Here is a 13945-nt window from a genome sequence, read left to right on the forward strand (position 1 = left end):
AATCTTATACATTCCAAAACATTTTGGTACTAATCACTAAACCCATACAACTCAGCATATTGTAGACATATCAAGACAATAGGCTGATGTTTGAACAAGACTTGTGTATAATTTTTTCAGCAAAATCCTTGCATCTTATGTGATCAGTTTTCTGGTGTGTTTACCCCTGCCACTCCATACAGCAGCTTGACTCTTTTTTGAGAAGGTTCAGTCACTTTGATGTGTTCTACTGTATATCTGATGGTCTATGTGTGGTTTCAGTTTTGCTTTCGGACAGACATGGTTTTTCACTTGAGCATAGCAAAAAAAACATGTTTCCATTTTCATTGAAGAGGGATTACTGGAGAGCTGATAGCTGGATAGCTGTATTTCCCAAGTGCCTCTTTCAGGTTGATCTATGACCAGCTTCTCATTAGAATGATGAATCTAGCAATAAGATTTCTCTCTTCTTGAAGCTGAACAATTTTGTCTTTGACCTTGGATGCGATGCATTTGGAATAATCTTAAAATCATTCCAAAGAAGTGTTTAAAATTTGGAACTAGACTGGGTGCTACTTGTAAAATTCCTTTCATACACAAATGTTTGCTCACCAACACAGGAAATAACAAGACCAGACACAGAGAACTGGGTTATAAAATGGGCAACTTTTTTTAATTTAACTTAACCTATTTAACATATTTCTTTGAGATCTGCAAACAACTGTGGGGAGCAACCACGTGCGGGAACAGCTGGGGCAGATGGTCTGCTTCCAGACCACATCCTTAACCTTCCCTGGGCAAAACATCTGAGCCCCAAAGGCAATCCAGAACTGGGTTGCTCCCCAGCTGGCCCACATCCGGAAGGCCAAACCAAGAGTCCTTCACTTAACTCACAAGATTAAGTGAGGGTTTAAATCTTAGGCCATCCCCAAGGCAAGTCTCTTGCCCCTCCTGTTTAGTCACAAGACCTAGAATTCAGTTCAAGACTTCACTTTCACTTTTTAAGAGGGTGCCGAGGTATTCACCTGAACTTCTATCTCCCTGCACTATACCATGAAACCTACTTATGACCATACCCAAGCCAACTGTCTCAGTCTCTAAACAAAGAGTGTGAGGTAGGCAAAAATTGTAGGAAGGGGGAGAAAATTTATATCCAGCCCTAAAGAGACCAGAAGAAATCTCACACTGCTGTAGAGGCAGGAGGGTGGGCCAGTGTTCCAAAAAGGGGAGAGAGGTGGGCAGGCCTTAAATAGGCTAAGCCTCGCCCCCACAACTCTCCAAACACAGTGCCAATGTGCCATGCTTATATTTAAACTGCTGGTCTCTCACCTGAGAAGCCAGCAAAAACTCCTTCCCCGATCATGCAATCAGGGGGAAAGCATTCTTATAGCATTTCTTCTGTTGTGTCCATGTTAATGTTGCTTATTTCTTTTTATCATTACCATTAGAACAATACTCATGATTTGTCATGGAAGGGATTTTCTATTTCCCAGAATAACCGTTATATTTTAAAGACTGGTATACATTGTGATTGGGAACACTGCTGCATTCATTGTGCTTTCTCCCCCTTGCTCTTGTCATCTACACAACTATCTAATTAGACTAGAGAGTTCAGGAGCTATGAGAAGCATCTACTCAGGGTAGCTCCTGAGTGAATAATGTGAGTTATTCTTCCACAACATCTCCATGCCTCTGTTGCCATGTTTTGTCCACAACCAAAAGCACTGGAAGAGAAGAAAGAATGCTGTACTCTTTATCTTTGTTATTATGATTTAATGTTTTTAATTTAGTGAATTTAATAAGACTCTTCATTTATTAGCTTTTAAACTTTTGTATTACAGGTTGAGTATCCCTTATCCAAAATGGTTAAGACCAAAAGTGTTTCCAATTTTTGATATTTATTTATTTAGATTTTGGGAAATGTGCATATGCAAATATGAGATCCCTCATAGATGGGACTCAAGTCTATTATTCATTAATTTATTTTATGTGCCACCATTCTCCCAGAAAGGGACCGGACATGGCTCACAGATAAAAACTTTAAAATAAAAAAATTTAAAAAACCCAATAAAATCATTTCAATAAAATTATATTGGCGCGGTCCAGACCGGCGCTTTGCGCCAGCCTGCCCACATACTAGGGTTGCGCAGGGGCAGAGTGACCGCACACCCCACAACCCTGGTACGTGACAGCGGCATCCTGTATGCATAGGTGCTGCCATTGTTACGTAAGTGCTGCACTTGTTACATCACCCCTGCGGCTTTTAAAGAGCCCGCTTTTCGCAGGCTTTTTCCACCGGAGGGAAGCTGTGTGGTTTGGCGGCTGTGGCTTCCCTCTGGAGGAAAAACAGGCGCTGTCAGGCCGCCATTTTTCTGCAGTCTGTACTGCACCATAGTAAAAGTAAAGGTTTTCCCTTGACATGAATGTATAATCATAACCAACTGTGCTCATCTCTGTTACTAAGCCAAAGAGACAGCATCGTCCAAAGACAACTCCAGCGGTCCTGTGATCAGCAGGACTGCACCGAATGCTGTTACAGTACCTTCCTACTGAAGTGGTACCTATTTATCTGCTTGCATTTGCATGCTTTTGAACTGCAAGGTTGGCAGAAACTGGGATTAGTGATGGGAGCTCATTCCGGCCAGCGATGCTTTGGCCTCAAACGGCCAACCTTCCAATCTTACAATCATCAGAGCTGCCGTCTTAACGACTAAGCCAACACATCCCTATATATATATATATATATATACATACATATATATATATATATATATATATATATGTTATATATAACATTGCCTAAAACATACTACAACATACAAAAGTTTAAAAATAAAACACACACACCCATATAAAACTTTCCTGCCAGTGCTTATGTATTAAAAGCCTGCTTGAACAAAAATGTCTTAGCCTGCCAGTTAAAGGGGAACAGGAGAGAACCAACCTAGCCTCCTGTGGACAGGAGAGCCAGAGGGTGGGAGAAGCCTCTTGAACTCTCATGAAGCAAGCTGTGATGGTAGAGGGACTGAGAGAAAGCTCTCCCCTAAAAATCTTAGAACTCTGTCAGATTCATGGGGAGATACAGTCTTATGTTTCATATACACCTCATGCACACAGTCGAAAGCAATTTTATACAAAACATTTTAAATAATTTTGTGCATGAAACAAAGTTTGTGTACACTGAACCACCAGAAAGCAAGGGTGTCACTATCTCAGCCACCCATGTAGACCATTTTGGATTTGGGAGTATTTCAGATTTTGCATTTTCAGATAAGGGGACTTTACCTGTATAAATTATCTTATCTGCTTTGAGTTAACCTACTCTACAAGCGACTCATTTTGGGAGAGAGTCAGGATAGGCCTGAAAGACAGATAGACAGACAGAAAGAGGAATACTTATTCATACTGAAGTCTCCTGAGTAGCACAGCACATGAAAGGATGGATATGTTAAAATATATATGTTTTATTTTCTATGTCAGGGACTGGATTAAGTGGTCTCATCGTTTATATGATTATGTGCATACAAGAACTTCTAAGTTTTTCTTTGACTGAAAGAATTTGTTCCCAGTGTGCTTCACCTGAAGCTCTCATTTGTCAGAACAATTGGGCCCAGACAGGCCGAAATAAAGCTGCTTCTGGTCACTTTGGAGGTACGCTGTTTAAATGACACATGCATCTTAAGAGGCCAGAAGCTGTGCCAGAGCTGTGCTGCAGCCTTTACAACTGGAGGATGACTTTGGCATGGCTTCCGACCTCTTAGGATGCATGCATCATTTAAACAGCATAGCTCCAAAGTGACCCAAAGCAGCTTTATTTTGGCCTGTCTGTTCAGGCTTGTCTTCATATTGTTCCATGAAGTTTAGAAGAACCTTTACTGTTTCTTGCCTCAAGTTCTTATGCTTCTTTGTCATGTAAAACCGTTTAGCTGCCACCATCGCTGCTACCTCCTCTTCCTCCTCCTCCTTTTGGTGCTTAAGCAGCTTTGGTGGCAATTTATCCTGATCAACATGAGTTGCCTGGTGCATTTATTTTGCACATTCTTGGCAATGCCACTTACAGTGGGTTGTTTCTTGCATACTTCATCAAGGAGCAAATCACAGACTATCACTAAATGTTCTTCAACAGAACAGTATAGAAGTTTGCCTTCTACTATGGTTGGACTGCTGTACATGCCCACTTTTAGCCACTGATGTCATTTCCACTTGAAGTGGAAATTTAATTTCCCTTAATTTCCTCAAAGTATTTGCTCAGGGCTTTCAAAGGAAGAAAATAGGATGCATAACTCTCTGATGCAAAGCACAAATTTACTTTCCATATACTTTCCGCCCTGGCGCGGAGCAAGGACGTCACGTCCGCACCGCCCCATCTAGAGGCAGCGCGGCCATGACGTCCTCACAGCGGCGGCCATATGGAAGGGCCGCCGCCGTTTAGTGTGTGACGAGCACGCACTAGGGTTAGGGCGGTGCGGAAGCACCGCCCTTTTGTAATCCTAGTGCGTGCTCATCACGCACTAAAATGCCGGTGTGTAACCGGCCATAGTATTTGCAATCATGGGGATCTGAAGATCCAGTGCATTAATTTTGGGCACAACAGACCAAATATAGTGAAAATGATGTTTAGATGGGGGTGGGTGGGTAAAAATCCCATGTTTCCATTTCCTCCTTTCTGAAAGTATACCTGAATAGAAATGGTAAACTCCAATTTGCATTTCTATGCACATTCAAGGTTGATGCAGTCTCACATGAATCATCTGGACAGCCAGATGGCCGAATCTTTGTTTATGAAAGAAATACATATCATCTTTACCTGAGTAGATGACACTGCCCAAAATGTTAAGGCAAGAATCATTATGATGCCCCCCGTCCTGAAATGTGCTAGAATAAGTAATCTCTAAGTTTCATTTGCTAATACTTTGTTCACCTTGTATTTTGTATTGCATTAAGATTTTTACTGTACACCGCTATGATCATTGCGGAATAGCGGTCTATAAATAAAACATATTATTATTATTATTATTATTATTATTATTATTTTATCTCAAAAACAACTGGCTATTTCTGACCTTTTTCTCTACTTGACTCTTTAACAAATGCATTGAACTTGAACCTGGAGTTGATCAGACACCCTTGTCTAGTCTGAGGCATGTGTTTCATCAACATGCTGGTCACACTAATCTGATTGGTAATTAATAGAAATTCTGCAAAGGGGCCTGTCTTCCATAAATGTGCAGACTTTATCTTTTGCATCCAAGACATAACAAATATTAAAAATGTACTTAGAGGCAACTTATCTCTGAAGAGAAAAGACAAAAGGTCTGTCCTGTCACAGATTTGAAAATGTAGGAACAACAATTTGTCAAACTGGATGGCTGCATTGATAGCTACAGTTTGAGTCTCTACAGAATTATCCAAATTCTAAAATGAAAATATTCCATAATTATCCACATAGGTGGCGGTGATAGTGACACGTTTGTGTTCTGATCATTCAGGGTACACAAACTTTGTTTCATGCACAAAATCATTTAAAATATTGTGTATAAAACTACCTTCAGGCTATGTGTTTAATGTGTATATGAAACATAAATGAACTTCATGTTTAGGCTTGAGCCCCATCTCTAAGATACTTCACTATGTATGTGCAGATATTCCAAAATAAAATTTAAAAAAACTCCAAAATCCAAAACACTTCTGTTCCCAAACATTTTGGACAAGGGAGACCCACCTTGTATTATATTCAGTTGGTGCTCCAATGCTTACAAACATTTTCATTTTGTTTTCTAAGATGATATAAATATACTCTGTGACAACTAAGGTATGAACGCATTCCCTCATCTATGCATTCCATGGGACAGGACCCTTTGCCAAAGTATAAATACCAGTAATTTTCCTTATGAGAGAGTGACACATCTTAGTATGTTGCCTAACCTAGAGGAGCTGCTCTCTAGGACTGTTGAAACTGGTAGAGGGCACTGCAATATTTACATTGCCAGTGATTTTCTTATACATGTGTGCTTGCATGAGGCTACATATAATATCAAGTTCCATGAAGATGACATGTTTCCTGACATGTTGCTATCAAAGGTGTTCTGCTTATGTTATGTCTGCTGAAACATTATGTTCTCTCTAAGGCTACAAAAATGAAACTGGGAGCGGACAAAGTGTGACTATCTAGATGTCACAGTGAATTCGCTGACGTTGCAAAATTTGTTTCTGCAAAGCTAAGCAGCTGAAGTCTGACTATCTATTTCAAAGGTCTCTCGGCATCATCTATATCAACCCAAAATCATGGCTTAGAGAAGCATTTCTTATACATATATTTAGCTAACTTAACTAAGCAATATAGGCTTCCAATTTCCTTTATCAACAGGACTGTATCTTCCAACTATTAGCTATGATAGCTGGGTCTGTAATCCAACAACATCTGGACAGACAGCACTTTGCCCACCCTGGAATTAAAACAATCAAAAGGGAAATCTACCTAGTAACTTCCGTACAGGGCTTTAATTCCTAAAATAAGGCTCATCAACTCATAGGTAGGGAGAGAACCTACTTTTACAGCCTTGCTGCCTTTCCTTCTGGCATCTACCATGGCATGGCAAGACAAGGCAAGGACAGGACATTTTTAAGTCCTCAACCATGACTCAGAAAAATGAACTTGGGCGGGGTACAGACCACCCAAAAAGGGCAGTCTGTCTGCGCCTTGTTTTGCTGCACTAGGAAGCTGCAGCGGACAAACCGCACGGCTTCCTCGTGCAGGAAAAAGAACCCGTAAAAAGCGGGTTCTTTTTGCGCTGCCATTGTGATGTCACAGTGCACCAATGGTGCACTTGTGACGTCACAATGGCATTGTGACGTGCGGACGCTAAGTGTCCATTGCGTCAAAATGGTGGTGCCCATCTGTACAGAGCGCCGCCATTTTGATGTACGGAATACGTGCTAGGGTTGCAGGGCGTCTGTAAGCGACGCCCCAAGGCAACCCTAGCACACATTCCTTACGTGCTAAAAGACCAATCTGTACTGGGCCTCATTTCTCAACTGTACCATGTGTGGTATGGAAGGAAGTCTGTATTCTAAGTTAAAATGGGAAAACCTTGGGAAAGCTTCCTCAAATCTATTTATTTACTTAATTTGATGTTAACACTAATAAACCACCAAAATGCCAAAATAAAAAGAATGCCAAAATGGACAAAATGCTTTATACCAGAGCTATTGGTGGATCATCTGCAATAGGACAGCAATAGTTTTTGTCTCTCAAGTTTGTAACAACAGAATCATATCCTAGACACCCCAGATATAATGCAGCAATTAAGGAAGTTTGGAGTAACCAGGAATGGAGACTGTGGGCTCTGTTTAGTTTTGATACTCGAAAACCAATTATGGGTATTGAATTTGTGCCTCAAGAGCTTGATAAAATCATTTTTGCTGATAACACCCCCTCCCCCAAATTCTCTATTTTATAAATTCTTTCTTAAGATTGAAATGCATGAAGAGTATGCGAAACCATCAATGATCAAGTGGGCTCAAGATCTTAAGGAGTCTTTACCTCTAGAAGAGTGGGGAAAAACGTGGGTGAGTAGACTAAAACATTCTGTATGTGTGGAAATGAAAGAAAATTATTACAAAATGCAAAACTGGTAGTATCTCAAACCCACAAAAATGGCAAAAAAATATAAAAATAACAACCCAGTATGTTGGAGATGTGAGAAGGCTCCAGGGTCTCTCTTACACATGTGGTGGAATTGCGATTTTGCAAAAAAGTATTGGAATCAAATTCATGAAAAAATTCAAACAATATTAGAATGTCAATTTAAGTTAGAACCAAAATGTTATCTATTAAATATGATTTCGGACTCACACTGAGAAGATAAATTTGGTGTACTTTTGTTTTACAAATCTCGGCTGCATGGATAGTTTTTGCCTCACAATGGAAAGGAAGAAACTATCTGACATGGAATGACTGGCTGCTGAAACTGATGACATTTATGGAAATGGATAAAGTTACCTGCTTGATTAGATAAAAGGATTGGAATAAAAGAAGAAATGCTGGATACTATTAATAGAATTTATTAAAGTTGAAAGGAAAATAAGTACAGTAATTTTGTATGGTAACTTTAAAAATAGGAAAATTAGGTCAGATATGGAATTGATAGGGAATGTATTTTGTATTTAGACAGAGTATTATTATTTTGTTAATAAAACATTATAGTATAATTAAATATAACAAGAATGTAAACGTCAAATGGAAATTTAAACCATAGTTTACATATTAATGGTTAAAACGAATGTAAATATCACAGACTATTTGAACCTTCTAAGGAGGCTTAACTGTTTTGTATAGTTTAATTTGTGTATGTCACTGTATATTTTATGTTGTGATTTACTGTATGTTATGTGTTTTTTAATCAATAAAAATTTATTAAAATAAATTCAAGGCTTGGTTTTCTTTAATTTTAAGTGTATAACTATTGCACAAGATTTCAGGTATCTAGTAAAAACAAAGTTAATGCTGCAAACCTGGAATCTGCAGAAATAATCATATATACACACCTTAATTTATATATATTTTTAAAACACCGCAAAGCCTTCAAAATGTCAAGAGAATTGTAAAAAAAGATGTAAAAATAGACACTAGTCCTTTAGCAAGATATAAACGTGACATAATGAAACAGGTCTATGTATATAACTCTGTTTAGCTAAGATGATTTCACCTGTGAGAACTGTTTACAAACTATCCAGACTCTTTTGGTATGTGCTATAAAATAGTTTGAAAATTTGTCAGTGAAAGATGACAGCTTCAAAATATGCATTTAACATTTCTTTGATATAAGACCTAATTGTTTTTTTAAAGTACAAGCACTGCTTCTTGTTATTATGTTTCAGATATGGGCACGGTTATTTTGATCTCTTCTTAAAAAAGAAAGCAAGAATCTGTTCATGCTATACTAATTCAACAAATGGTTATTGTGAAGGGTGACTGATAAATGATTTTCACAAAGTTCCATATAATTTACTAAAATTTTATGTCACTACCTTTGTATTTCTGTGATTTTCTATAGACAAGAGTTCTATCCTCATGATTTTCTAGTGTAGTTACATCATTTGAAATTATGTGCAATTTTTCTACTTAAAAAATAAGCATTGAAATGTCACAGTGGCAACAAAATAGTAAAGGTTAAAAGCTTATTTCATCTAAAAGCAACCCTTATTCAGTGCAGGGTAATCTTCAAGATAGAAACACCTGATCTTAGTGTAAACATTTGAGTTTGTTCAAAATCTAAAAAATAATTTTAGACACCGCCTAACTCCATGTTTAAAAGGATATGAACTAAGGCATGCTTGTCTAAGCAAAAATAGGTATTCTGGGAAAAGAATTTAGGAAAGTTACCTGCCTGGACTACATTTCCAGAACCCCCTAGCCAGCATGATAGTTGTGGCTGAGGGATTCTGAGGACTGTGGTCCAAAAAGGTAACATTTTCCAGATCTGACTAAAAGACAGAGGCATATATGGTAGTTTTATCATTTTGCGTCAGTTTGAGACCACTTTAACTCAATACTAGTAAATCCTGGGAACTGTAGTTTTGTGACACATTTAGCTTTCTCTGTCATATTGCTCTGGTGTCACAATAAACTACAATTCCCAGTATTCCTTAGCACTGAGCCGGGGCAGTTAAAACAATCTCAAACTGGATTATTTCTGCAGTGTATTTTGAACCCTAGACAATAGGCAGCCAAAGGAAAGAGAACTTAAGCATGGTCCCAGTCATGCCAGATCTATCCTGAGATTCTGGGCTGAGATTTGCTATTAGAGAACAAAGCTACTGTATGCTAATCAACTTTTAGGATGTACTCATTTGCTACAGCAGACAATCTACACTAAAGAAAGAAATTTTGCTCAAACACCCTCTAGCATGATCCCTGTAATATCTTTCCTGCAGTTTGAATCACTAAGTGACGTGCTTGCAAATGGTGGATGGGATCCTGTTGGTGCACTATATTAGCAGTTGCAGTTATCTAGGTTTATCCAGTAATGGAGAGGGAAGGCAGATAAGAACTGCCAATTTCAAGCAGCCTGTTTGTTCAATATATGATTTCCTTCATGGCTACTAAACCCATTGCCTTATTTCTATTGCCATCACTAGATTACTGGTGTAAATGCACCAGTTTAGCACACTAAGAGGAATCTGGTCATCTTCCCCTTGGGCCCTTTCACACGACACAACTTTACCACTATACTTGCACTTTAACTCCCATGGATGAACTCTATGGAATTCTAGGTGTTGTACTTTGGCAAGTCTCTAGCTAAGCATTCTAAACATCTCTACCTAAACTGCAAATCCTAAGGTTTCCTAGAAGGAAACCATGCTGGTTAAAGTGAAATCATAATGCTATGATGGTATAGTGTGAAAATGCCTTTAGTATTACCATTATTCTGTCAGTGATTCTTAAATGGTCCAGTCATGCTGTCTCTGGTTTCAAACAGAAGAAGGTTTCCATGCACAAATATTATACAGATCTTAGAATCACAGTCACTAGCCTTAAAGATTACACTGTCAGACAGCATAATACACCTGCTCCTCTGTCACTATTTGCACACTTCAAACTATTATGATAGAAATAATAGGCCAAAATGAGGTATTGTATCAGATTCAAATGAAAGAGAAGAAAGAATTTAAAAGAAAATCTTCAGCAATATATGTGTTATTTCCAAAACACTCAATCCAGACAGTCTTATAGAATTCTGATCAGCATTTCCTATCATTTTCAGTAGAAGTGCCACCTCTTAACCAAAGATAATGGCAGTTTTATTTCTATCTGCAAAAAAAAAAAAAAAAAAAAAAAAGGAATTTTAAAGCCTGTTTGAGTATTCATGCCTCACCACAAAAGGGGGCAATAGCTGCTCTTGCACACACAAGAATACAAGGGTCCTTCTTCATTTAGGATTTAGCAAACTCAACTTCTTGATGTGTTTATCTAAATACTTCGTCTGTACCAAACATTTACTTTCAGTAACTTGCCTGCAGCAGTTTCTCCATCAGCTATTAAAGGTCTTTGAAGTGGCCCAGAAAGACTAGCTTGGATTAGTCAAGCATTATTGGCCTGGAATTCCTGCCCATTGGCATACACACCATGAGCAATACACTGATTAGTTTCTGTAATTGCTATTGCTATTGATTTTTGTTGTTCTTGCGTTCATCCTTGAGATGTGTTGGTGACAGACACTATCCCTGCCCACCCCAGTCTATGTACATCTCAATTAGCAAATAAATGAAATCTCTAAATCAAGGGATTGATCATGAATAAATATTGCTTTTAAATTAATTAGCTTTATTCACAGTTTGATATTTTTTGAAAGTTTTTTGGAAATATACTTAATAGTTGAACAGTCACTGTTATGATCCTAAGCTGCTGTTGGACTTTTTCTTTTTCTTGATACCACCAGTGAATTGTAATATTTAGAATAAATGTGAAGAATGCATGGGTCAGGCAAAGGAGGGTACAACAAAGAGAAAGAAATGAACTGACTAAAATAATCAGTATTAGTACCACTATCATTTTGGTATAATAATCAGACCAGACAACTTCCAAAGCCAAAATCTAGAAAGGTGATATTCTTTAATTTCATTCAGATAAGGGAGGTCAGAATTTATATATAACCTTCCAGGGTGTTAGCGTGAACATATTACTACTTAATAGTTGAACAGTAAAAGGAAAAGACACACAGACTCTGTGATTGGTTCCTTTCATATAACTTCTCTGAAGAAGAAAATGTTATAACTTTTCTCTTCTACAAAACTGGTTCAGTTTTTCCTCTTCTGCCAGCTGTGCAAAGGACGGCTCTTCCCTTTCTCATACACTGTCATTTAATAAGACTGTGCCATTTCAGCAGTGATATAGGTTTTAGTAGGGAAAGTAAGAAAAACAACTATGAGAAACAGCAGGCCTCACTTGCTAAATCAGTTTCCTATCTACTTCAGAGCAATACAAAAGTATTTGACTACAACTATAGCAACACAATCCTATCCATGCCTACTACTGGACTGCAGCTTCGAGTGCATTAGAATTGATTTGTTGCCATGACCATGTCTGAACTAAACAGAGAGGGTGGAAATGGCAGAAACATGGCTGTACCATTGCAATTTTCTCTAAGCCGGGTATGATTTTGCCAATAGAATCTGAGTACTGTATAAGAAACAGTCCGAATCTATTTGTTAACTTTTTGTTAATAATAATGAGATTAATGATAGTGTGTGTGAGAGTGAGTGAGTGCGATTTTTAAACTACAGTACTGCATTGGATCTGGGCTAAATATATTATTTTACAAACTTATTTTGTATTAACAAGATACTTTACCTCCCCCCCCCCCCCCCAGACTAAGTGAAGCAACCTGAATTCAGTGATTCAGTGTATGAGGCCAGAATTAGAATTTTATCTGCTTCAGAGTATTTTTCTGTTCTAATGAGTTTTCATGTTATTCCTTAACATATAAGAATTTATAAGAAAAACATTAATAGCACTCTTTTTACCCACCCACCCCCAAAACCAGCCTTTCTTGCTAGACATTTTTCAGAAGTAAGTTTTAGCATAACTAATCAATTTTCTAATATCAACTATGAAGAAACAGTTCAGGAAAACACGTGAATGCTTTATGAGATTCCACTGGGAGGAAAGTTTATTTTTACCTGATTTGTTAGACACCCATATAATTGCCTCTGATGAGATGTGGCTCGTATTTCCTACTGCAATTGTTAATGGAATCTGCCACAAGTAGCTGCAAGACAAAGGAGGGGGATCTAAGAACAAAAATACTGAACTGGTTCTTCTCACTTAACAGCAATCAGGGATTACATCAAAGGAATGAAACAATTTCAATAGCAGAGCAAAGATTTTGATCCTAACAAGTTACTTTGCCTTTAAAATGAATTTGCTACTGGCAACAAAGCAATGAGAAATTCATTCATCTTTCAAAAAGGATACTGATGTGTTTTACATACTATCATTACAAGATAGTTAAAGCTAAATTTTTAAAGAAAAAAACAGAGGAATTATTTCTAATAGCTAAAAGAGCATAACTGAAATTAATTTAAATAGAAAGGGGGATCTAACACAGCATTTGTTTTGGTTTAAGTGACAATATACATTTCTAGTAATGCCATTTTAAGCCTCTTCTTAAAGGCTTCTGATAATACATCATCCTCAAACACTTATACTCATATCTCTCTAAATCAAGTGTAAAATGCTCTGGTTTATGCTCATTTTACACAAATGTAACATATGGGAGAAATCAAGCTCCAATGCATAAATGGTATATATATTAGAATAAAGGGCACAAAGTTCATATGGTAATTTGCTACAGGAGTCATTCTCTAACCATTGTAATATATGAAATTGTTCCTTCAGGATAACCGAAGGTCCCATCTCCAGAAGGAAAGAAACAAACTTAACTACAATAGTTGCTTCCCTTCAAAGATTCAGAAATCAAAGTGTCTTACCCATTCTGATGAACAAACAGTAGTATAGCTATCATATTCTGATCTACTGCTTGTTTGGAAGGCATTTTCTACATAGGGCTTTGGCGGTGGTTCTCCTATTTTATACAGCACACTCCTTGTAAATAACTAATACAGACTTAGCTCAGTACGCATACATGAATGCCCAGAGAAGTTACCAATATAGATTTAAGCAGGGACAGGGTACTGAAACAGAAGTTTCAATAAATCGGGGTCAGGATTCTCAAAGGTCCATTTAGGGATATATGCAAGATGAAATTGTAACACAAGCAAGCAAATGGACAAAACAACACAACACACACACACTGCATTAAGAGTATTTGTTATAGTCCTGTTTATAACAGCTACAACATACCAAACAATAGTGCGATACAGACCGCCCTTTTGTGCCATGCTGGCACTGATTTTAGGGTTAGGGACCGTGCGGCCCCGCCCACATGTCGCATGTGTCAGTGAC

General features: G+C 37.8%; 1 protein-coding gene across 1 annotated transcript in view; it reads right to left on the bottom strand.

Moving 5' to 3' along the window:
* LOC149312169 (thyrotropin-releasing hormone-degrading ectoenzyme-like) overlaps positions 1 to 13945 on the bottom strand; it is a 298564-nt gene that overhangs the window by 55372 nt on the left and 229247 nt on the right. The window contains exon 11 of the mRNA XM_089524096.1: positions 12661 to 12749. Within this exon, the coding sequence (XP_089380222.1) occupies positions 12661 to 12749 (89 nt within the window). The remainder of the gene's footprint in view (positions 1 to 12660; positions 12750 to 13945) is intronic.

This window comes from Sceloporus occidentalis, unplaced genomic scaffold (assembly GCF_023333645.1).
Source record: "Sceloporus occidentalis isolate IW3139 unplaced genomic scaffold, rSceOcc1.0.p SCAF_5, whole genome shotgun sequence".
In the NCBI taxonomy this organism is placed as follows: domain Eukaryota; kingdom Metazoa; phylum Chordata; class Lepidosauria; order Squamata; family Phrynosomatidae; genus Sceloporus; species Sceloporus occidentalis.